Raw genomic sequence first — 23,104 nt, 5'->3', positions numbered from 1 at the left:
TGTGAATGTGACACCTATAGCATTTGGAATGCCACATGATTTCTTTTGACGTGACTTTGATGGCAGCTTTTGTTGTTATGCCACATTTCTAGAGAGCAGGAGAGTGCAGCAGGGGATAGAAGCACAGCCCTGCAAGCTGAACGTCCTTCCATCGCACACCCATCTGAGGGTGAGGGGTGTGAGGGTGAGGGATGTGAGGGTGAGGGATGTGAGGGTGAGGGATGTGAGGGGTGTGAGCGTGAGCGTTGTGAGTGTGAGGGAGTGTGAGTGTGAGGGGGTGTGAGTGTGTGTGATGGTGAAGTTGAGTGAGTGTTTGTGAGGCTGAGTGTGTGTGACGGTGTGTGTTGGTGAGTGAGGTTGTTTGATGTTGATTGAGGGAGTGTGAGTGTGTGGGTGTGTGACGCTGTGAGGGTGTGTGAGGGTGAGTTAGGGAGTGTGATTGTGTGTGAGTGGGTGAGTCTGAGAGTTAGGTGTTGTGATGTTGATTGAGTGTGAATGAGGGTGAGGGGATGATGGTAAGGGTGTGTGAGGGTGAGGCGTGTTGATTGTGACAAGTTGCAAAGCTGAGGGTGGGTGAGTGTGTGGGAGGGTGTTTGATGGTGAGGGTGTGAGGTGTAGTGAGTGTGAGAGTGTTGTGAGGCGTGTTAGGGTGTGAGGGGAGTGAGCGTGTGTGAGGGTGATGGGGTGTGAGGGTGAGGGTGTGTGAGGGGTTGAGGGTGAGTGAGGTTGTTTGCGGCTGAGAGTGTGTGAGGTGTAGTGAGTGAGAGTGTTGTGATGGGTGTGAGGGGAGCGTGGGTGTGTGAGTGTAAGGTGTTTGAGGGTGAGGGGGTGTGTGTGAGTGTGAGGGTGAGTGAGGGGGTGTGAGGCTTCGGGTGTGTGACGGTGTGCGAGTGTGTGAGGGTGAGTGAGGGTGAGAGAGGTGTTAGGCAGAGGGTGTGTGACGGTGTGTGAGGGTGAGGGTGTGTGAGGGTCATTGTGAGTGAGTGTGAGTGAGTGTGAGTGAGGGAGTGTGAGGGTGTGGTTGTGTGACGTTGTGTGAGTGTGTTTGAGGGTGAGTGAGGGAGTGTGAGGTTGTGTGAGTGGGTGAGGGTGGGAGTGAGGGTGTGTGAGGGTGAGGGTGTGAGGGTGACAGAATGAGTGTAAGGTTGTGTGAGTCTGAGGGGGTTGATGTTGAGAGAGGGTGAGTGGAGTGAGTCTGTGAGGATGAGGGTGTGCGGTGTAGTGAGTGTGAGAGTGTTGTGAGGGGTGTGAAGTTGTGAGTGTAGCGAGTGTGTGTGAGGGGCTGTGAGGGTGAGGGGGTGTGAGTGTGGGTGAGGGTGAGTGAGGTGGTGTGAGGATGAGGTTGTGTGACGGTGTGTGAGGGTGAGTGTGTGTGTTTGATGGTGAATGATTGAGTGTGTGGGTGTGTGATGGTGTGAGGGTGAGGGTGTGCGAGGGTGAGTTACGGAGTGTGAGGGTATGTGAGTGGGTGAGTTTGAGAGTTAGGGTGTTTGAGGGTGATTGAGGGTGAATGTGGTTGAGGGGATGAGGGTAAGGATGTGTGAGGGTGAGGGGTGTTAATGTTGAGATTTTGCAAGGCTGAGGGTGGGTGAGTGTGTGTGAGGGTGTTTGAGGGTGAGTGTGTGAGGTGTAGTGAGTGTGAGAGTGTTGTGAGGGGTGTGAGGGTGTGAGGGGAGTGAGGGTGTGTGAGGGTGATGGGGTGTGAGGGTGAGGGGGTGTGAGTGTGTGTGAGGGTGAGGGTGAGCGAGGGAGTGTGAGTGTGTGTGAGCGGTTGAGGGTGAGAGTTAGGGTGTGTGAGGGTGATGGTGTGAGGGTGATTGAGGGTGTGTGAGGGTGAGGGGATGAGGGTAAGGGTGTGTGAGGCTGAGGGGTGTTGATGGTGAGAGAGTGTGAGGGGGGTGAGAGTGTGAGGGGGGTGAGTGTGTGAGGGTGAGGCTGTCCGGTGTAGTGAGTGTGAGATTGTTGTGAGGGGTGTGAGTCTTTGAGGGGAGTGAGGGTGTGTGAGTGTGTGTGAGGGGGTGTGAGTGTGTGGGAGGGTGAGGGTGAGTGAGTGGGTGTGAGGCTGAAGGTGTGTGATGGTGTGTGAGGGTGACGTTGTGTGAGGGTGATTGAGGGTGTGTGAAGGTGTGTGAGAGTTTTGGTGTGTGAGGGTTGTTGTATCTCACCTTTATCCTGACTACTTCTTAACAAGGGTGATGTTATGAGTGTGTGTATGTTAATAATAATTTTTTGTTTTTTGTTTTTCTTTTTAATATGTGTCGTGTAAAAAAAAACGTGATAGAGCTTCCCTTTGTAATTGTCCTGCCTTATGTGTATTTTTTTATGTAATTTAACTGTGTGTGTGTTTTAATTAATGTGTGGTGTTATGTGTGTTTTTGGTGTCTGTGGAGTCCCGTATTAATTTAAAAATGGCCGACGCAATGCGTCACCTTGACGTTCCCTACGTTAGCATTCTAGTTTTTTTTTGTGTTGTGAGTGTTTAAGTTTCCTTGACGTTTATTTGTAGCCAATCGGAGCGCGACGTTTTTGACGTTGCGTTCCGATTTCCTTACGTCAACAGTGGAATTCCCCAGAAGATCGAGAATGTTGGTGCGCGGAAGGCGTGTTCTTGTTCCTGTGCTGTTGCTGCGTCGTTTGACAGGTAAGAATTTATTCCAAAGTGTTTTTTTATGTAATGTAATGTAGTATCTATAGTATGTTTAACTTAACGAATGAATAGGAGTGTATTTTTATAACTGTTGACATTGTTTGTTTTCGATCGTAATATTTGTAAATGTTTATTATGTAATGTAAATTAAAATCTTGTTTTTATTCGTCGATATGTAATGTATATGTTTTCTAAAACTGTAATGTAATGTATTTTTAGCTGGTGTTTGTTATTTGACGTACAAGAGCTGTTGTTTGAACTTTGAAGTGCTATTTAGTTTCTATTATATTTATGTATGTTGTGTTTGCATGGTTTTTTTCCTGTGATGCTGAAGTAGCCGGATTATATGTTATTGAGCTTATCGATGTATTAAAGGAAAGTTTTTGTATTTGCTGTATTTATTTTCCCTATCAATGTATTAAGAGGATGCACAGTGATGTAATGTGTGTATTTTATGCGTTTTGTGAAAAATGTTTTATTTTCCAATCCCTGTTTGCATATTTGTGTATTAATAGCTGCACTCTCCTTGCGTTGCTTTAAGTTTGCATTTTGGAATAGCTGCAAGTGTGTAATCCGCGTTTTACGTATATATCAAATAGTTGCTTAACGCTATTTATGTGTACAGTTGGAGGCTGGAGTTGTATTTGGAGGGTAGAGTTGTAGTGTGGTATTGTAGTTTTAGGGTGTAGTTGTAGGGTGGACTCGGACGGTGTGAGGGTGAGTGGATGTGAGTGTCTGGGAGTTTGAGGTTTTGAGTGAGACTGAGCGTGTGTTGGTGAGTGATGGTGTGTGAGGGTATGAGTGTGATTGAGGGTGTGAGGTTGTGAGAGTGTGAGGGTGTGATGTAGGGTGAGGATGAGTGAGGGTGTGTGAGGCTGAGGGTGTGAGTGGTTGTGATGATGCCTATAAGTGATCATTTTTTTCCGTGATTATTGTACACTTCAAATGTATTAATGTTGTGAAGCGTTGTTTTAGAAGCTAATCAAGATCTATGTAATGTTGATTGATGCTGTTAACGCTGAATCAAAAAACAAACACATCAGTAACGTTTTTTATATAATGCATGTAAAAAGTTACCTTTTTTTTGTAAGGTACACATCAATTCGCACTGCAAAAGCTTGGCTTGCATTAACATAGATGCGCAGTGATTTTGTCTGTGTTTGCTCATTAGAGACAATGTTTACCTCCTTTTAAATTTCCTACTACAGATGCGCATTAATTGTGGCAAAGTATAAGTATGAAGCCACTTTTAAAAATTGGATTGTTTTTGTTGTGTACTTTGAGTGGAATCCTTAATTGTACTTATGGAAGAATTGCAATTAGGATGCGAGGTCTCGTGCGCTTGTGATTACGCACTTTGTTTGTTTTGTGGATTCTTTCCACCATTGTTTAATGGTTTATTTATTTCCCCTTACTTTAGTAACTGCTTTATGTTGTGAATTTGTGTCCTTTAGATGTCTGTGTCCCCTTTTAAATTGGTGTATTACTCGCTGTGTATTCAGATGTTTCCCTATTTTCTTTTTTATTTTTTTTCGTAAAAAATGTTATATTTAACAATCCTTTTCTGCGTTTTTATGTATTAATTGGTGCACTGTCCACGCGATGCATTAAGTGGGTGAGGGGGTGTGAGGGTGGGGGGGTGATGGGGTGATGTTGAGTGATGGTGTGTGATGGTGAGTTGGTGAGGGTGATTAAGGGTGTGTGAGGGTGAGGGTGTTGAGGTTGTGGGTGAGGGTGTGTTGGTGATTGATGGTGTGTGAGGATGTGAGGGAGGGTGAGGATGTGAGGGAGGGTGAGGATGAGTGAGGGTGGGTGTGAGTTGTTGTGATGATGCCTATAAGTGTTCTTTTTTTCTCTGTGAATATTGGACACTTGAAATGTATTAATGTAGTGAAGCGTTGTTTCAGAAGCTAATAGAGACCTATGTAATGTTGATTGATGATGTTGTTAGCGCTGAATCCAAAAACAAACACATCATAAACTTTTTTTATATTATCCATGTAAAAAGTTTTCTTTTTTTTTGTAAGGTACACATCAATTTGCACAGCAAAAGCTTTGCTTGCATTAACATAGATGCGCTGTCATATTGGCGGGTGGAGTTGTAGGTTGGTGTTGTAGGGTGGAGTTGGAGGGTGGAGTTGGACGGTGAGTGTGAGTGGATGTAGGGTCAGGGGGTGTGAGGGTGTGTGATGGTGTGTGGGGGTGAGTGAGGGTGACGGTGTGAGTATGAGTGAGGATGTGAGGGTTGTGACGGTGAAGGGGTGAGGGTGTGTGAGGGTGAAGGGGTGAGGGTGTGTGAACATGAGGGGGTGAGGCTAATGGAGTGTGAGGGTGTGTGACAGGTGTGGGTGAGTGAGGGTGAGAGTTTGAGGGTGGGTGAGTGTTGTGAGGGGTGAAGGTGAGTGAGGGTGTGCGAGTTTGAAGGTTGAGTGTGTGACTGTGGGTGAGGGTGTTGAGGTTGTGGGTGAGGGTGTGTTGGTAAATGATGGTGTGTGAGGGTGTGAGTGTGATTGAGGGTGTGAGGGTGTGTGAGGTTGTGAGAGTGTGTGAAGGAGTCTGTTGAGGGGGAGGAGAAATGCGATCCTGGCTGTGTGCGTGGAGAGAGAGGGGAGGTGCTTGCTGCTGGGGGCTGGGGAACAGATGGCGAAGGCTGGCGAATTGAGTTGTGCATGCTCGCTTGGAGTCGTGGAGTTTTGCAAGTTGCAGGCTGCATAGTTAAGACCAGGGCTTCAAACTGAGCTTGCAAAGGGAAGCCACATTGAAAGCCCCCTCAGCCCCCCACCCCATCAAGGCACACGAAACAGATAGAGGGCTGCCATTTTATTTTGATTTTGTTGGGCTCACCAGCATTGGAACGCTGCCGTTCACTAGCACACATCTAGGGTAGTGTATTTATTGTTTTCGGTACAAGGCTAATTAATGTGTGTTAGTTATTCATGGCGAAGGCTGGCGAATTGAGTTGTGCATGCTCGCTTGGAGTCGTGGAGTTTTGCAAGTTGCAGGCTGCATAGTTAAGACCAGGGCTTCAAACTGAGCCTGCAAAGGGAAGCCGCATTGAAAGCCCCCTCAGCCCCCCACCCCATCAAGGCACACGAAACAGATAGAGGGCTGCCATTTTATTTTGATATTGTTCTGAGCCTGCAAAGGGAAGCCGCATTGAAAGTCCCCTCAGCCCCCCACCCCATCAAGGCACACGAAACAGATAGAGGGCTGCCATTTTATTTTGATTTTGTTGGGCTCACCAGCATCGGAACGCTGCCGTTCACTAGCACACATCTAGGGTAGTGTATTTATTGTTTTCGGTACAAGGCTAATTAATGTGTGTTAGTTATTCCAAATTCTTTTAAGAACAGGAGGCTTCCAATATCTTTTAGTATTCAATGCGAAGATGTGAGATGCGGGTTTAAGACGAGACACGGCCGTGAAACTGCAGGGAGAGAGAGGGGAGGTGCTGGCGGCTGGGGAGGGGGAGTAGAAATGAGAGCCTGGCTGTGTGCAGGGAGAGAGAGGGGAGGTGCTGGAGAGGGGAGGTGCTGGCGTCTGGGGAGGGGGAGGAGAATTGCAAACCTGGCTGTGCCCGGGGAGAGAGAGAGGAGGTGCTGGCGGCTGGGGAACGGATGGCGAAGGCTGGCGAATTTTGTTTAAGAAATAGTCTGTTTCAGTGGGCAAAAAAATGAGTTGTGCAGGTTTAAGGGTTTAAGACGAGACACGGCCTTGAAACTGCAGGGAGAGAGAGGGGAAGTGCTGGCGGCTGGGGGGGGGGGGCGGAGGAGAAATGCAAGCCTGGCTGTGTGCTGGGAGAGAGAGGGGAGGTGCTGGCGGCTGGGGAGGGGGAGTAGAAATGCGAGCCTGGCTGTGTGCAGGGAGAGAGAGGGGAGGTGCTGGAGAGGGGAGGTGCTGGCGTCTGGGGAGGGGGAGGAGAATTGCGAGCCTGGCTGTGCCCGGGGAGAGAGAGGGGAGGTGCTGGCGGCTGGGGAACAGATGGCGAAGGCTGGCGAATTTTGTTTAAGAAATTCAGTGGGCAAAAAATGAGTTGTGCAGGTTTAAGGGTTTAAGACGAGACACGGCAGTGAAACTGCAGGGAGAGAGAGGGGAGGTGCTGGCGGCTGGGGAGGAGGAGGAGAAATGCGAGCCTGGCTGTGTGCTGGGAGAGAGAGGGGAGGTGCTGGAGAGGGGAGGTGCTGGCGGCTGGGGAACAGATGGCGAAGGCTGGCGAATTTTGTTTAAGAAATTCAGTGGGCAAAAAATGAGTTGTGCAGGTTTAAGGGTTTAAGACGAGACACGGCAGTGAAACTGCAGGGAGAGAGAGGGGAGGTGCTGGCGGCTGAGGAGGGGGAGGAGAAATGCGAGCCAGGCTGTGTGCGGGGAGAGAGAGGGGAGGTGCTGGCGGCTGGGGGTGGGGATAGCCATGGGAGGGAGCCTTATCGCTTTCATGTGCACGCCCTTTTAATGTCAATGCGCTTGCGCATTGAGCTTCAATTTGACGGGCACTGCAAGGAATCGCCATGGAGTTGCAAGTTGGTTAAAGTCTGTTTAAGCCCCCATAGTCTCGCAAGCTCAATGCGCATGCGCATTGACAGGCGAGACCTAAAAATTGGTCCCACTTAGACCAGGAGTAGACAATATTTGCACCAATGAAAGGTCGCCTAGATTCTGCTCTGTCAAATTTTTATACTTGACCTGGTATATTGTGATTATGCTCTTTTAGTTTTAGCACACACAGAGTTACGTAGGACAAATCCAAACTAACCACCATGAGAAACACTCAGACAACGGAAACATCCCACATCCATCCAACAACGCACCAATAAGTGCTACAGCGCTCTCTACAACACTTGCTAATAAAATACACAATGCACAAGCATCCTACGGAACATTTCCCAAGCACATCAAAGCAGTTCAAACATGACAAAACAGCTCAAAAAGGTCACAGAGCCGGAATCACTCTCTCTCTCAACGACAGGCAAAGGGCTGGTTACCTACGTAAGAGGTGTGAAAGAAATTGGTGTATGTCTTCGGGCAGAAATCCTAGACTTCAAAATCACAAACCAGAAGCTTATTAAACATGAAACCACCATCCAACCACAGACGCCAAGAGGACAATGCTCACAACATAACATCACAATATAAGCTCAAATCAGGCTGCGATGAAGCCCTGAATTGCATGCAACAAGGCCATACCAATGGTCCACTGTGCGCTACACACATTCCAATGACATTATATGCGACTATTTATTATTTATTTATTTTGAAAGTTTTATATAGCGCAGACAAGATCTTTGCAGATATCAGAGCGCTTTACATAGAGGGGTACATGAGGTGGCATAGTCATACAAATAAATCAATAGATCAAACAGTACAAATAGGTTACATAGAGGGGTACATGAGGGAGCATAGTCAGACAGATAAATCAATAAATCAAACAGTACAAATAGGTGACTGCAAAGCCAATCATGTGAGTAATGAGACAACTCATACAAGTAGGCAAAGGGGTCAAGCATGTAGTACAGATCGGTGCCGAGTATTAACAGAGTTCTAGATACTGGTTCAAGTGTATTTAGCCATGAGGATAGCTTTTACTTCTTTTTTAAAGTGTGTAGTGGAAGAGATAAGCCTGGTTTCTGGAGGGAGTGAGTTCCAGATCCTAGGTGCCATCCCCGAGAAGGAGCGCTTATATGTTTTTTCCTTCCGGAATCTTCGCGGTTTCAGCAGAAGATTGTTTGTGCCTCTAGTGTTCCAGGTTCCGCCAGAGATTGTCAGTTTCTCAGCGAGGTAGCCGGGTGAGTTTAGGTGAACCGCCTTGTGTGTCATGCAGACGATTTTCAGGTGTATTCTGGCTTCAAAAGGCAGCCAATTCAGGGATTTCAAGTCAGGGGTAATATGGGAGTGCTTTTTTGACCCAGCGATGAGTCTCGCTGCAGCGTTTAGGGAAGCTCTTAGTGGTGCGGTTGTGGTTAGGGGGGGAGTCCGCAGAGGGCGGTGCTACCGTATTAAATTCGAGGGATGACTATTGCTTGTACTGCGGTTTGGAAGTCTTTGGCTGGGAGGAAGGGTTTTAGTTTCCTCAGAGTATTGATCTGGAAGTTCGCTCCCTTAGTTGCCTTGCTGATATGTTGCTGCATGTTGAGATTGGTGTTGAGTGTTATGCCTAAAGATTTTGCTGAGTCCACGATGGTGGGTTGGACATTGAGTGCGGTTAGGTGTTTAAGCCAAATTTGAGTGGTGGAGATCTTCGCTGGTGGTGAGATCAGAAGGAACTCTGTTTTCAGGGCATTGAGTTTGAGGTGATTATGGGCCAGCCAGGATTGGGTGCATCTGATTGTTGAGTTCAGGAGCAGGATGTCATTGGGGGATTGTAATTTGAGATAAAGTTGGGTGTCATCGACGTACATGTGAAAGTGTACATTGGATGCTTGTAGCAAGGTGGTGAGTGGTTCCATGACTAGGTTGAACAGAGTTGGGGATAGAGAGGAGCCTTGGGGGACGCCTAGCGTTACAGGTATTGGCGAGGACATCTGGTTGTTGCTCTTGAATTTCTGCGACCTGTTGTGAAGAAAGGAAGTGAACCACTTGAGAACAGTTCCAGATTAACCCATTCTTGTATTTAGTAGTTCTAGCAAATTCTCATGTTTAACGGTGTTGAATGCTGAAGAGAGATCAAGAAGGATGATGAGGCAAGTGTCGTTTTGGTCTAGCATTTGAAGTGCGTCGTCAATTATGTGCGTCATGGCAGTTTCTGTACTGTGTACTGCTCGGAAGCCTGACTGGTGATGGTTGAGGAGATCAAATTGTTCAATGTGTTTAGTCAATTGTAGTTGTGCGCATTTTTCCAGCAGTTTGGCGAGAGTGGGAATATTGGTAATGGAACGGTAGTTGTTGAGATCAGAGGGGTCGGCTGTGGGTTTCTTTAATAGAGGTGCTACTTGACCAACTTTGAGGGAGTCAGGTATGCTTCCTTGTTGGAGAGAGCTGTTGATAATTTTAGTCCAGAGAGGGAGAAGCAAAGGGGTAAAGTCTTTTACTGCGGAAGCAGGAAGGGGGTCCGTGAGGTGATTGGATGGTTTCAGGGTGCTGAGCAGTTTGCCAATTTTTACTTCCGAGTATGTGCCAAAGGTTGACCATGTAGCATTGTTTTTTGGTTCAGCGGGTGCTAGGCATTGGGGTTTGGAGTAGAGGCTTGCGTCAATAAGGAGATCGCTTTTTATGTTGTCAGTTTTTTGGATAAAGAAAGCAGCGAAGTCTTCACAGGAGGGTGCTTTACGCACAGTGTTGAGTGGTTGGGGTTGATCCTTGGATTGTGATCTGATTAGCTCAAACAGTTTTCTCGGGCGATTTTTTGCTTGGTCGAGCTGGAGGCTGAAGAAGTCTGATTTTGAACGTTTTATTTTCCTGAAGTAGGCGTTTCTCTTTTTCTTCAGGTCTTTTAGGTGCATTGCAGAGGGAGCTGATCTCCAGGTATGCTCTGCCATTCGCATGTCTCGTCTATCCTCATTGAGACTCCCGTCGTACCATGGGTTGGAGATTTTAGATGACTCTTTTTAGCTGCATAGGTGCAGCCTCATTATTTATTGAGGTCATAGCGTTGAGATAGTGGTCAGTCAGGGTTTGAACGTCCGTATCGCCTGTCGGTGGAAGTAGGAGATTGCACCTGTTAGGGGGCAAAGAGCCTGGGTTGAGTTTTTTCATGTCTCTTTTCCAGACTTTCGGCTTGGAGAGTTGAACCGGGTTAACTTTAACTTTTTCATTGATGAAGAATGTGATAATATGATGATCTGAACAGTCACAGGGTTGGATGGACTCGAGTAGGATAGAGTCCTCTTTGGAGATGATCAGGTCAAGGATAGAGCCTTTCTCATGGGTCAGGCTGTTGCATATTTGGGTGAGGTTAAGGGCGTCAAGGAAATTTTTAAGACTATTTACCACCGCGTCATTGCGATCGTTCCAGTGGAGGTTAAAGTCACCAAGGTATATTTGGGTGAGCTGCCGTCCGGAATTGGTTGAGATCATATCCATGATTTGTTGGGAAAAGGTGAAGTTGTCCCTGGGAGGGTGGTAAATGCTGTGAAGAGAACATATCGGTTTGCCCTCACTAATAATGTCGAGGCAGATGTATTCCCAGGATGTTGGGGATGGTAGGGAGGTGGAGTTGACTTTCAGAACAGAGATGTTGTTCCTGTAAAGGCATGCGATTCCACCACCAATTTTGCCTGATCTGTCGAGCCTGATAATGTGGTAGCCCATCACTTCCACATTGTTCTGCAAGTTAGCCTTCGTTCGGCATGAAATCCAAAAATCAGTCATTATCCACAAAGAGGTGATGCATAAACTTTAGGCGTTATCACCACCGGCAAAATACAGTGTAAGAAGACCCTGTAAACAAATGCCATATCCACACATTGCTCTCACTCAAACTGAAATCAACTCTTATTCATCATCACATCAACAGGATGCAGTGCACTGGTTCACCACAAGACCCATCCATCATTCCCACGCTGCAGTCAACTTTCAACTTATGTGCAAACATTAGGAGATCCAGCACTGCCATAATATGCTATAGATGCCTCATGACACCACAGTACACGAGCCCCACCTACCACTCCCATACCACGGTGCAAACAATAGGAAACTATATGATGCAAAACCTACACATTACTCCCACAATATGTTGCAGTCAACCTAGTACAACGTGCGTCCCACTTTGCAATACACGATACCAGTGCCCTGCCCATCAGGCAACCCATACACATATTCATCACTCCGTCATCAGCCAGACATCACACACCCACTTATAATATCATAAGACGAGATATCCACTTTTCACTACCACACTCTGCTCCAGTGAATCTTTCACAGATCAGGAGACAATTCTGTGACATTCACAAAATGTGGTGTCCTCTCTCTCGTGTATTACGAGTCCAATAACATCCAATGCTGAATTCAGCCAGTGCACACATACAATATGAGACCAGACACGCAATGAGACCCTATGCTATAGTCAGCCCTTGTAAATCATAAAACTGGACAACCACAGATCACTCTCAACCTGCAAAGTGGCCAGCCACCCTCATAACCGTATTATACTCAGAACATCCAGATCTTAAAAATGTAATGTATGTGTCTTGTAAAGCGCACTGCTGCCCTGAGGCGTCGTGGCGCTGTAGACCGCTGGGGAACCCGTCCTGGCTATCCCTGTGAGATGGTCCCTACTGGGTATCTCCAAGGTGAAACCAGGCATCCCCGGAGAATGTGGGGGGCCGTTGTAGAGATGAGGCAAGCTAATGCCCAGAGTTGCAGAGTGTGATCCCTGGTTAGAGTAGGCACCGAGGCGAGAATTATCGAGTCCGCTGACCCTGGTCCACGACCCTGCCGCGTCGGGAATTGAACCCTGGTCCCGGGCCGTTCTCTGCTTCCGGGTCTGCCGCCTCTAACCAGTGAGCCACACCACTCCACTGTGCGTGATATCTAGTGAAATTCTACTTTCTTTTGTAACAAAAGAGGTCACCCAGGAAAAAGATATGAACATTCATTTTGATGTAAAAAGGCCTCTGCAATTTAATATTTTTCAGTAAAATATATTGATGTAAAATTTTTATGTAAATGCAGTACGTTCTGAGCTTTCCAAAACAGAGTTGAATTAAAATATTTCTTCCAAAAGTATATTCAATTTTGAAACGGTCAACTCATTTCTCATTTGTGGACAGTGTACACATGCTTCCACTTGAGTTACTAAAATCAAAAGTAAAATTATGGGTACTCTAAAAGGTATACATGACCCACAAATTGAGAAACTACTCAGACTTCAGGAATGAGTTTTGGTCTACTCCTTACAAATTCCTCTACCCAAGACGGACAAGAAGTCCAAACGGTGAGGCAAGATACCTTGCTGTAATCTTCAAGCGGTTAGCAGTTTATCTGTGAAAACAGATGCTAACCAGAGCCTGACAACGAACAGGCTTTATGTAGAATTGTCCTCGCCATCCTTCATGTGACATGCAAGGTTAAATCATACGTATGGGTTCTTGGGGGAGCTTCCAATGACCAGCTCTCTCAACATGTAAAACACATAATTCAGGCATACAGGTTAAAGAAAATGCATATTGATTTCTGGAGTGAACACTGGGTTCGTTCTACCTAAGCACAGAGAGGGGAAGACTTAAATGTATTCATTGGTGCTTAACCTTTTGCTCGGCATCCATTACAGGAAATTTTGTTTTCTTTTAAGGAAGAAAGCAAGGCAACTATGAAAGAAGACTAGAGCTCAACCACTCCTATGATCAGAAAGCTATGCAAGACACGAAAAGATAAACTAAATATTTACTTTCTTTTTTAGTATTTTTTTTAATCATGTCTGGGCATCCCTCCCCTCTTGAGGGAGGATACAAATGTTTAATGGAAGAAAAATAAATAGATTCCCCGTAAAGAGAGACACTTACAGAGCACTCTTGATCAGGATGCTCTTCCCAGGCTCCCAGGGATAGAGGAGGATAGAACAAATTGAAATCAAGCTAGCAAAAAGCAAGTTCTCTGGAAAGATTTCACAAAAAAATGACTAGCGGTGGCTAGTAGGTATCTTATAGCCAATGACACTTCAGAATATTTTCAGACTACAAAATCAATCAAAGAATACCTAAATAATTTATGAAGAATTTGAGAATTTTAGAATAGTAAGAAAAAGAACAGTGCTAGATCATACAATTCAAAACAGCAGTCATTATGTTGGGAAAGATGGGCCTTTTATATGAAGCAAGCCAGGCACCTGAATTATCTTCAGGGTGCGATAATTTTGATAATAACAAAAGCAATACATTTCTGAGAATTACAGAAGATTGTTTATGTGGAATGGTATGGCAAGGAAATATTGTACGCTGCAGAAGGGTTGTCTGGAAAATGAGACTTTAGCAGTCAACGCTCACCTGGCCCAAGGCACTGGTTAGGCCGAAAAGCAGGATATTGTAGAGTATGCTAGGATAGCGTTCAGCAAAGCTCAGAAACTCCCACAACTCGCCGGTGAAGAGAATACCTGGAAAGAGAAAGAAGAGAGAACAACATAAAACAAAAGTAGGGTCCAAATGAGGGGGAGGTTCCCGAAGGCCTCTACAAAAGGACTAAGGCGAAACCTTCTATGCGGAGTGTCCATTAAGAATATGCATGAAGACCACTCTCAATAAAAAGGCCAGAGTATTTTTCAGTCTCAGCCCAGGGACCACTGCTATACCACCTTGATATGGCCTACTGCCTTCTGACTGCAACTCTCATACAAGCCAGGGGGCAGGGTGGGGGGTGAGGAGGGGAAGAATTCTTCATCAAAATGAAATGGGTGTATTTCTAGGGGCACTGTTGTCACATATACTCAAGTGTGCCAAACGGTGGTAGCATATGGATGTCCAATGAAGCTAACAGGCCACCTTGGAGGGAAGTGTAAACGTGTGAAGGATGGGTAATAGGTAAATTACACCAGGATGTGAGAGCTGGATGTACAACTCTATCTTCTTCTAAGGGTAACGGGAGGTTTGGGGATGTGTGAAGCGGTGTGGCAAAATAATAAACATTTAAATATGGCAACATCCGCCACAAATATGTTTTCCTCTGTGTGCAGCAATGAAAGGTCTTGGTACACTGTAGTTATTATGTGCACCAAAGTGATGCAACAACTCACTATGCAAGTGAGTGCAGCATGTGATCAACCAACACCAGAATTGTTTGAATAAAACAAAAAAGGTGGATTTTCATTAATTTTAGCTGCATGCAATTCACCTTTAAGGCAGTTTACTATTGGTCTGGTATCAAGGACTAAAGTGGTCTCACAAGTACCCCAAGAACCCTGCTCCAATAGGAAGATTCCAATGCGAACTGCCAAGCCAGGTCCTCCCTGAACCGGAATACATGCAACCCAGGACCAGTTTCACCCTAATTATGGGCTCATCAGCCGGGTACAGCTTGGTTCCAGTGACACAATGTGCACAGGACCCACATCTGGGCATACTCGTCAAACTTAGGAAGTATTGGCAGTTCGGGCTGGACTCTTACCATTGGAGCAGGATTAAGACTGATTTGCATATAGCTGGGTCTAAACTGAGGTGGCATGGGGTACAAAATAACAATGGACGGGATGCAGCCCTGAATAATCACCAGAGGCGGAGATTAATTCAAGTATTCAATCTATCACCTTATGTATACTTTAGTTTGGCTTTTCTTTCAGCACTGTCTTAGTGGGTCGGAATAGAAATGGGATATCAACGTAAAACAAGTGCTTTGAAAAGCCTTATTGCAACGTAGATACATGTCAATATTGGAGAAAGAAGAGCGATATTTACAAAATATTTGAGGGAAATTACTTTCTCATTTACTTTTTATGAAAACAAGGATTATTTACTTGGCAAAAAAACAAACAACAAATCGAGACTGTTGACATGCATGGAGCACAAGAAAACAAGCTTGTGCTAAACTCCTCAACAAGTGTAATAACTCATGGAAACACTGTTTCTGCAAATTATTCTCAAATAAGGTTGCCTCCTGTCTGGTTTTTTTACTGAGGTGGCCTGTATCGTTATGTCCAGGATGGTAAAAATATTGTGAAAAGCAGTAAAATATAGTATTCTTTCTCTTTGTAAGCATGATCCTACATAGCAAACACATCCTAAACAAAAAAGTTTAGTTTAAATCGTTTCAGAATGATTAAAGCAAATGGGGATAATTGCCAAGTTAAAAAAGAATCCTGACGGGGGAGGAGCCCAGCTCGCGACCGTGATGGCCGCGTTGTAGCTCAGCTCCGTTGACCTTCTCTCCTGTTTTATTAATCCTGTGCCGTATCCTGCCCCGAGAAGACGTATTCGTGGCTATATGGAAACATGATAGATTGCTGATTCTTACCGTCTGCTCCGTATGCTCCTGGGTGCTGCGGTTCCTGAGCTGTGCCCTTGTTCGCTTCAGAGCCCGCGAGGCGGACGGGCCCGGACTCGCCTGCGGCTCCCCGACTGGAACGAAGCTCCTGCGCCGGCCCCTGGTGGAGGAGTGGTGTCGACCAAAGAGGCCACTGTGCGGATGAACCGATGACGACTGACCGGGCCCGGCTGGATGGTCCTGGGTCCTGGTGGGACCTGGTGGCGGGGTGCCGCATCCCACGGACGGGGGTTGACTGCGTGGGAGACGCGTCTCCCCTTTGTCTCTCAGCCGGCCATTTTGAAACCCTCCGCCCGGACTCGGTGGTCGGCGCCCATGGGCCAGAGGCGCCGACTACCTCCAATGCCTTGGTAGCCCGCCTCTCCGCATCGCTGGTGCGGTTGACTGTCCCCGGCTGGCTCTCCTGGACCCCGCTGGCAACCGGATCGGGGCTGGAGTGTACAGTGGCCCCGCCGTGCTGACAAGATGGCGGCCAGCTACCTATATCCTAGACCTGTCGTCGACGGGGACACTGGCCTGTCGCACGGCATGTTTGCTGAATACTGTAGGGGTGATCCTACGATCGGCGACGTCCTCGCTGCCTTGAGTTCCTGGCGTGAGTCCATGATGTTGAACACCGCCAGGCCGGACGATGTTTTTCTTGACGTGCTCGCTGAGCCGCTCCCCGCGTGTGCGGACCAACCGCTGGACTGTGCTGCACGGACCTTCCCGGAGGTTGATGAGATTACAGCCTTCGCTTGTCTGGAGGTCTGGGTGCCAGTTGCTCTACTTTGTCGAGAGCGCTTCCAAGGAGTGGAAATGACGGAGGGACTCCGACCGGGGTCCGTCCGGGCCTGCTTTGCCGTGGCTCCCGGTGATTGTTCGCCTTGCCCTGCTGAGCCGGGACCTGATGTTCCTACTAGTGGAGCGCGTGCCCCTTCTTGGTCGATGGGGCGTTGCTCGTGGAACCTGCTGGTGCTGTTGCTTATTCTTGCTGGCCCGATCCGAGGCCATCATGACTGGTGCCGTGTGTTGTGGCCTGGAGTTCTTGCTTTTCTCTCCTGGCCCGTCCGCTTCTGGTTCAATGTGCACTCCATGTCTCTGGCCCTGGACAGACAGGGACAGGGTTGAGACACTTTACATCGGCGGACTACTACTTCGTGCATGGATAAATGGCGTACTTTCGATTGTACAAGTATGATCGCTTCCTCATCATGTTCCTGTATTTGACTTTGTAGCGACTTCCTCTTCTCGTGGGTTTAAATTGTGCACAGGTGGGTGGTGGGAGCAGATCGTTTTGATTACATGTCTCCTCTCCCATTAGTTTTTAGTTTCTTTTTCTCCCTTCTCTTTCTTACTTTTTTCCTTTCCCTTTTCTCTTCTCTGAGTCTATATTTCGGGACTCGGTTTTGGGCGACAGGCACACTGCTAGGGGGGGGGGGGGGTAGGCCGTAGCCTCTGCATGCGTGCTGGGTGGGGGGTTTGGGGGTGGGTCTTTTGTTTCGTTTTGGTTCTATGGGCCTCATTTTTCTCCTTTCTCTCTTGACTCTTCTCCCTTTTTCCTTTTCTTCTTTGGGTCAGTTTGGTGGTTAGGTGTAGCGTTGCTTATTGTTACGGCTGTTGGTCTCTCCACTACTGTCAGTCAAGATGTTTCACGTTCCTGCGGCGGGTACTGACCAGTGTGTATTGTACTGTTTGCCCTTATCCTCAAGTTCTTCTGATGCTCCTCTAATTATTGCCTGGTTTGTTGCTGACTAGCTGGGATCATTGCCCGCCATGTGTTCTCGATGAAGTGACTGCGTCTGATCCTTCCTACCTATAACTTTAAAATTAACCTCACTTATCCTGTACTCAGTGGTCCCGCCTTCTCCAGTATGTAATGCATCGTATAATTGCTGCCCTCGTCTCAGGGACTGCTGAGCTGTTTTGATTTTGCCTTATGTGCTATTACTTGATTTCGCGGCCGGCCTGCATGGTTGTGGGCCCGTACCTGTAAGCTTTTGTTGCACAATAAAGGTTTCCAAAAATTTAAAAAAAAAAAAAGAATCCTGACAATTTAGTCACATTATTTTTCACCTACCAGCTCTGTGCTCTTCCATAACAGCAAAACAAAAAATCAAACGGTCGGTATTTTTTTCTAAGAAATGTGGCAATCCTAGATAAATTTTAATAGAAGGTGTATTATCCTTTGTGACAACGCTATTACTGGACCTTGATAGCACTCGGAGTACCTATAGTGTGAATTTGATGTTGGCTGAAATTTTCGCAGGATGAGCAACAGTATTGCATGGTGGTAGATAAATGAAGAGGTTGAGGAGGCCTTCTAACTGTCCTTCACATGAAGCAATTAACCCACAGTCGGCTATATCTCTGCATTAGCGTGCTGTGTTATAAGCTCATCAGAATCTGTAAAATTCAATATCAAACAGCACACTGGCTACTACCCATCAATCGACTTACAAACAGGGTGAAATAATGGCTTTTCACATTGTGGCCAGTTGCATCTGCTAAAAAGATACTGTTGAATTGCACCCCTCTAAGGCTGAGCCCGAGGGACTCTAAGAGCACACACTTGAGTGCGCAATAAATGGATGCCACTGAACAGAGGATGTGAGGTTTAAAAATAACTAAAAAACTAAACAAATTCAGCTGTCGTTTTATTATTTACAAAAACACATCGAAAAGTAAAGAATTAAAAAAAATACGGTTTCAGTTTGAATTTCAGGCCTCTCATTTCACCAAAGGCTCTTTATTGCCTGCATTAAAAGCCCTTGTTGGCAGCACCCATTTATTAATATTAATTGAACAGGATGTAAACATATTCTTTTTACTTTGTGCTGCATTAGCCAGCCGAACATAAAACACCGCCCACAATCCTTGATGCATCCTAATGCTAATTTTGCACTATAATGCCTCCCTTTTCGGAGTGCTGAAACACAGGTGAAAAGGTGAAGATTAAAGAGCAGTATGGGAGCTGAGACACCGTTTGAGGTAGATCTTCTGGAGCGCAAAGTAATTAAAGCAATCTAATGCACAATAGTAATTCACCAGCCATCAATTAAACAGGCCCTACTAAGCACACTTCTGTTGACTAGCTGCTTTAGTACTTGCGGTAAGCGCGCTACCATAAAGGCTCAGAGCACTGGGGGGGAAAGTAGCGCGCAGCCTACATGGAACATATGTTGCGGTTATGACGAGTAGATCTGTTTTGCAAGAAATGTGATGCAACCAAATATATATATGCTTACAAAATGTACCAAAACACACACACTTGAAAAAGATAAGTTATTTCAAAGTAAACTATGTATGCTGGGAGTCCAACCTAGGCCTGTTGGACCAGACCGATCCAGCATGCATATAATCTGTAATGTAATATATACATGGCTAACTCTTTTTCCTACGTAAAGTGGTGACTATATGAGACAATGTGAGCAATGTGAATTACATCTAGTACACAAAACCACAGATATGCCAAAACGTAGAACACCTATTTCAATCTACCAGACCGTTAAATAAAATCACTAAAATTACACTTTAGATTTACATGCCCTTCCTGCTCACTACTGAAGAAAAATGACCTTCACTCAATTTAAAAAGTTACTGGTAAAATAAAAACGTGGTAATTTATCCAAAAATCAAAAAGGCTATCTTTGAACAAGAGACTGCAGAGAATTGATAATGAATCAGTCCACCTTCTCAAAGGTAAGTGGTGCCCAGTTTTGAATAAATAATGTGGCTGCTTAAGTATAATCTAGGTTTCTGACAAAAGAGACACTAAACACTGCTCTAAAAGGTAGAAGATGTTGTTCTTGGGAAAGCCAGGCGAAGAGCAGTTCAACCTGCTGGTCCAGTGTAAAACATTCAACTCAGTGGACTAAAAGAGCTTAACAGACTCTTGGCAATCGGTTATCACCACTTCTGACATATAGAATACAATTACATACCTTTAACTAGAGTTCGCTAGCATCGAGATCTTGCATAGACTTACATGCTTGAATCATTCTGTTGTAAAGGAGGGCGTGCCACAGTAATTTTACAATAGCAGTGTTAGGGTATGCTTGCTTGAAAAGCCCCAAGAAGTGTCACTTTAGAAGCACATTCTCCTCAGTAAAAAAAGACCTGAACTTCAGTTAATGTGACGAGAGTAACCTTGGCCTCACCTCTCCCAGAAGCCATCTCACCTCCGATGTGTAGGAACAATGTGGTAAGTATCACCAAAACAAGCAAGTAATCCGGGTGAGTCTCTATTCCGGGAGGACAGTGGGGAGAGTGTGAATCTATAAAAGATGTCAAGGCTGGAGAACTCCAGTTACATACAAGGAACTTTTTCCTTCTCCAGCACTGGATCTTTTATAGATCTACATGCTTGAATCAGTCATGCAACCCCTGGCACTGCCCTGGAGACCTGTGGACTAAGATCAGGGGAAGCTGTAGAAGGTGTAGAAAGCAGGTTCTTTATATGATATGCCACTACGTGATTATATTGTGCAAAGATTCCAGAGATTCCCCTAGAAGTGTACAGGGCTCAATGCAAACCCTTAGTGCGCTACTAGTGGTAGTGTGGTCGAGCAGCCTTAGGCCTAACACAGAGGAGTGTAAGACATTTGTTATACACACACTGACCAGTATATGACAGACGACTCAAAAAGGAGATCAACACCAATTTTGGAAAAATAAGCTTCTCAAGTTTTATTTTAAGACCAAGATGTTCGCAAAAAGGTAACTATGTTTTTCAGGAAAAGTACTTTATACTTTAAAAGGTGGACACAGTGCAATTTTCAAGCTTTGCAATGTTAAACTAAGGGAGGAAAACAAGAATGCAGTTTCACAGGTAAGTAGAGATGCTATGGACATAGGAAAACCGATGGTTGAGATGCACGGCTCTTCTTTGTGGGTCTTCTAAATCTGATCTTAGTGTCTGTGGAACCACCTAAATACTAAATTATGGGTTCCTTCTTACCACTATTATGCCACTTTGCTGTGGAAGGGGGCATAACCATAGCCCTGATGGGATAAGTCCCACCATTTTCTAAGTGGTGGGCACTGAAAAATGTGCTTCACTTCGCCTCCAGGTCTAAGAAGTGGATTTGGCAAAGGGGGGCACGCCTCATATTCTTGCTGTTTTCTCACCCGTTCTCCCACCCAAAAGAAACAGAGTACTGTGCTGAGGGGGCCCCATGCAGCTCATGGGCCCCAATGCACTGCAGGGGCTGCAGAGGCCTGTGTTACCCGACTGCATGATGCTGGGGAACTCAAGTTGTCTAGTTTCCAGCCCATGCACTCTTTATGGCTTCCCTGGCACTTAAAATATTAAATAGACTTAAATATTGTAGGGGCATATCTGCTCATGCAGATATGACCACATCTGAGATATAGTGCACCCTGCCTTAGGGCTTGTAAGGCCTTAAAGGGTGACTTATACCTTGGGCAGTGCTGCTGGGCATGGCACACAAGCAGTGTATCAACGGTCGTTTTTCACTGCACCAAGGCATACAAGCTGCAATGGCATGGCATGGGTGAGGGGACCCTCTTCATTCCACATGCCATGTGTACCAAAGGTATCATTTACTAGGGACTTACAGGAGAGCTGAATTTGCCTATCGTGGTACAGTTTTAGGGAAGGGGCACTGGCACAGGGGACTTGGTTGGCAGGGGCCTGTGTACTACAATCGAAACCACATCATTTTGCAGGCAAAACGCGGGGGGCTAACCATGTCAAAAGATGTACTCTCTCAAAGAAGGCAGCATCAGAAACAGAGCAACATGGACAGTATAGTGTGCAAAATGCTACTAGTATCAGAAAGCAGCTACTGCGCATGGAAGCCCTTTTTGAGACTGCAACAGTTACAGCTTGCAACTGTTATAACACAGCCGGATCAGCCAAGGTGTCTCCTAGCAAAAGTCATTATTAGGGCCCTAAGCAGCCTCAAGCATACATCTGCTTCACTTGAAGGCATCCTGTTTTGGTGTGGTATTCCACTCCAGACTGCACAGGAGAAAGAATTGTCATGCAGTGTTCCACTGCTGCCCAAACACTTGTTTTGCTAGTGAGCAATCTGCTGCAAAAAAAAAAAACATTTTTGCTCACAGTACCAGTGAGTTACTTGAAGTGTATGTAATATTTTGACCTAGCTTTGCGTTACGAAAATGATGCAAATCAGTGCAAAATATTTATTCTAAATGCACTTTCCGGCACAAACTTGTTTTTCGCTGGGAAGTTACCTGAAATAACGCAGTACTTTGCGTCCAGGGGGTATACCACAGGTAATACAAGGGCCTTACCATGCAATTACCTATAGTTCTGGCGTAAAACACTATCTTCTGAAAAAAAGAATAATACAAAAAAAACATACTGCTTTGCATAAAAAAATTATGCCGTTTTGACACTGGCGTTATGGAGGAGAAAAACTTATTTCGAGAATCTTTTCCTAATTTGCATGGGTTCTGCACTGTGCAGCACACATCCAAAGTGAGAAAAGTGTTAAAGTTTGTCTAGGCCTGGTATTTTGTATTGGAAGGTTAATCTTCAAGTACAAAACCAATGCTAGACATGACACGCACCGGTGTACCTGCACCGGGGAGCAAGCGAGACTGCACCATATCTTAGTAGCTATGGCACTTTCCTGCTTTTTCCTCACACACAGTGCAGCAACTTTGGTTGCTGCACTGTGTTGCGAGAGATTTTAGCTACTTCATCCCCATGATCTTAAAATACCAAACTTAAGATATACTTAGTCACTTTACTTTCATTCAAGGCAGTTCTCATTATCGGAATACAAGCCACAAAGTAAAAAGTTAGCATTCTCATTCAAGTTTGGGTGAAAAAGAACAATGGAATTTTTAAGTGCGAACAAGATTGGTTGGGGGCTGGAAGTCAGGTTTGATGTGCGTGTATGGAATAGGACAGGGTAATAGGTATGCAATAGGTGTATGGGAGAGTTGCTTGTCTCACTACCACTATTAGTTGCTGCATGTTAGAATTGAGGAGTATAACATAGGTATAGGTTGATAGGGGTTGTGCGTCAGGACTGAGGTGTATGATACAGCTACGTGTATGGTAGCCAAGCTTGGCAAACAAGACCAAAACTTATAGGAGCTCGTAGTCTACGTTGTTAACATCCTTTGAAACATCAATTAAAAACAGTTTTTAATCTCTCAGTGTATCAAAAGGTGGCATTTTTTTTGTAAATGAGTTTGCTAAACCTTCATTTACAAATAAAATGGAGAACTGGGACAGGTGGAATATTTCTTCTGTGACTAGGTGTGACCTCCAGATCTGTTTCCTTTTGAGGCATGTTTTTACTATTCATCATTTACTCTTGTATTAACTACAGTGCCTTTGTTTTTTTTTTAACTCTGAGCTTTATGCTTCGTTTCTTAGCATTGTAATAAGAGTTATTACTTTTACCAACTTAACGGTAGGGATTACATTTATCGACCTCCGAAGGATACAAGACAATATGCATGGCTGGGTAGGATCAAATTTAAATCCATGTGCATTCTGCATAATACTCTGAATGGGGCTGGATCAACTTACGTCAGTCAACATATCAGGCGTCGTACTCCTCAGCGAAAACT

General features: G+C 45.6%; 1 protein-coding gene across 4 annotated transcripts in view; it reads right to left on the bottom strand.

The window, feature by feature from the left end:
• Positions 1 to 23,104, bottom strand: part of SLC35B1 (solute carrier family 35 member B1) — a 271,776-nt gene that overhangs the window by 28,804 nt on the left and 219,868 nt on the right. For all 4 annotated transcript variants that reach the window (XM_086923983.1, XM_086923984.1, XM_086923985.1 and 1 more), the window contains exon 8: positions 13,561 to 13,667. In XM_086923983.1, coding sequence (XP_086780109.1) covers positions 13,561 to 13,667 — 107 coding nt within the window. The remainder of the gene's footprint in view (positions 1 to 13,560; positions 13,668 to 23,104) is intronic.

Source organism: Lissotriton vulgaris, chromosome 5, assembly GCF_964263255.1.
Source record: "Lissotriton vulgaris chromosome 5, aLisVul1.2, whole genome shotgun sequence".
Lineage (NCBI taxonomy): Eukaryota > Metazoa > Chordata > Amphibia > Caudata > Salamandridae > Lissotriton > Lissotriton vulgaris.
The sequence above is the reverse complement of the archived record's forward strand: the minus strand, read 5'-3'. Positions and strand labels throughout refer to the sequence as shown.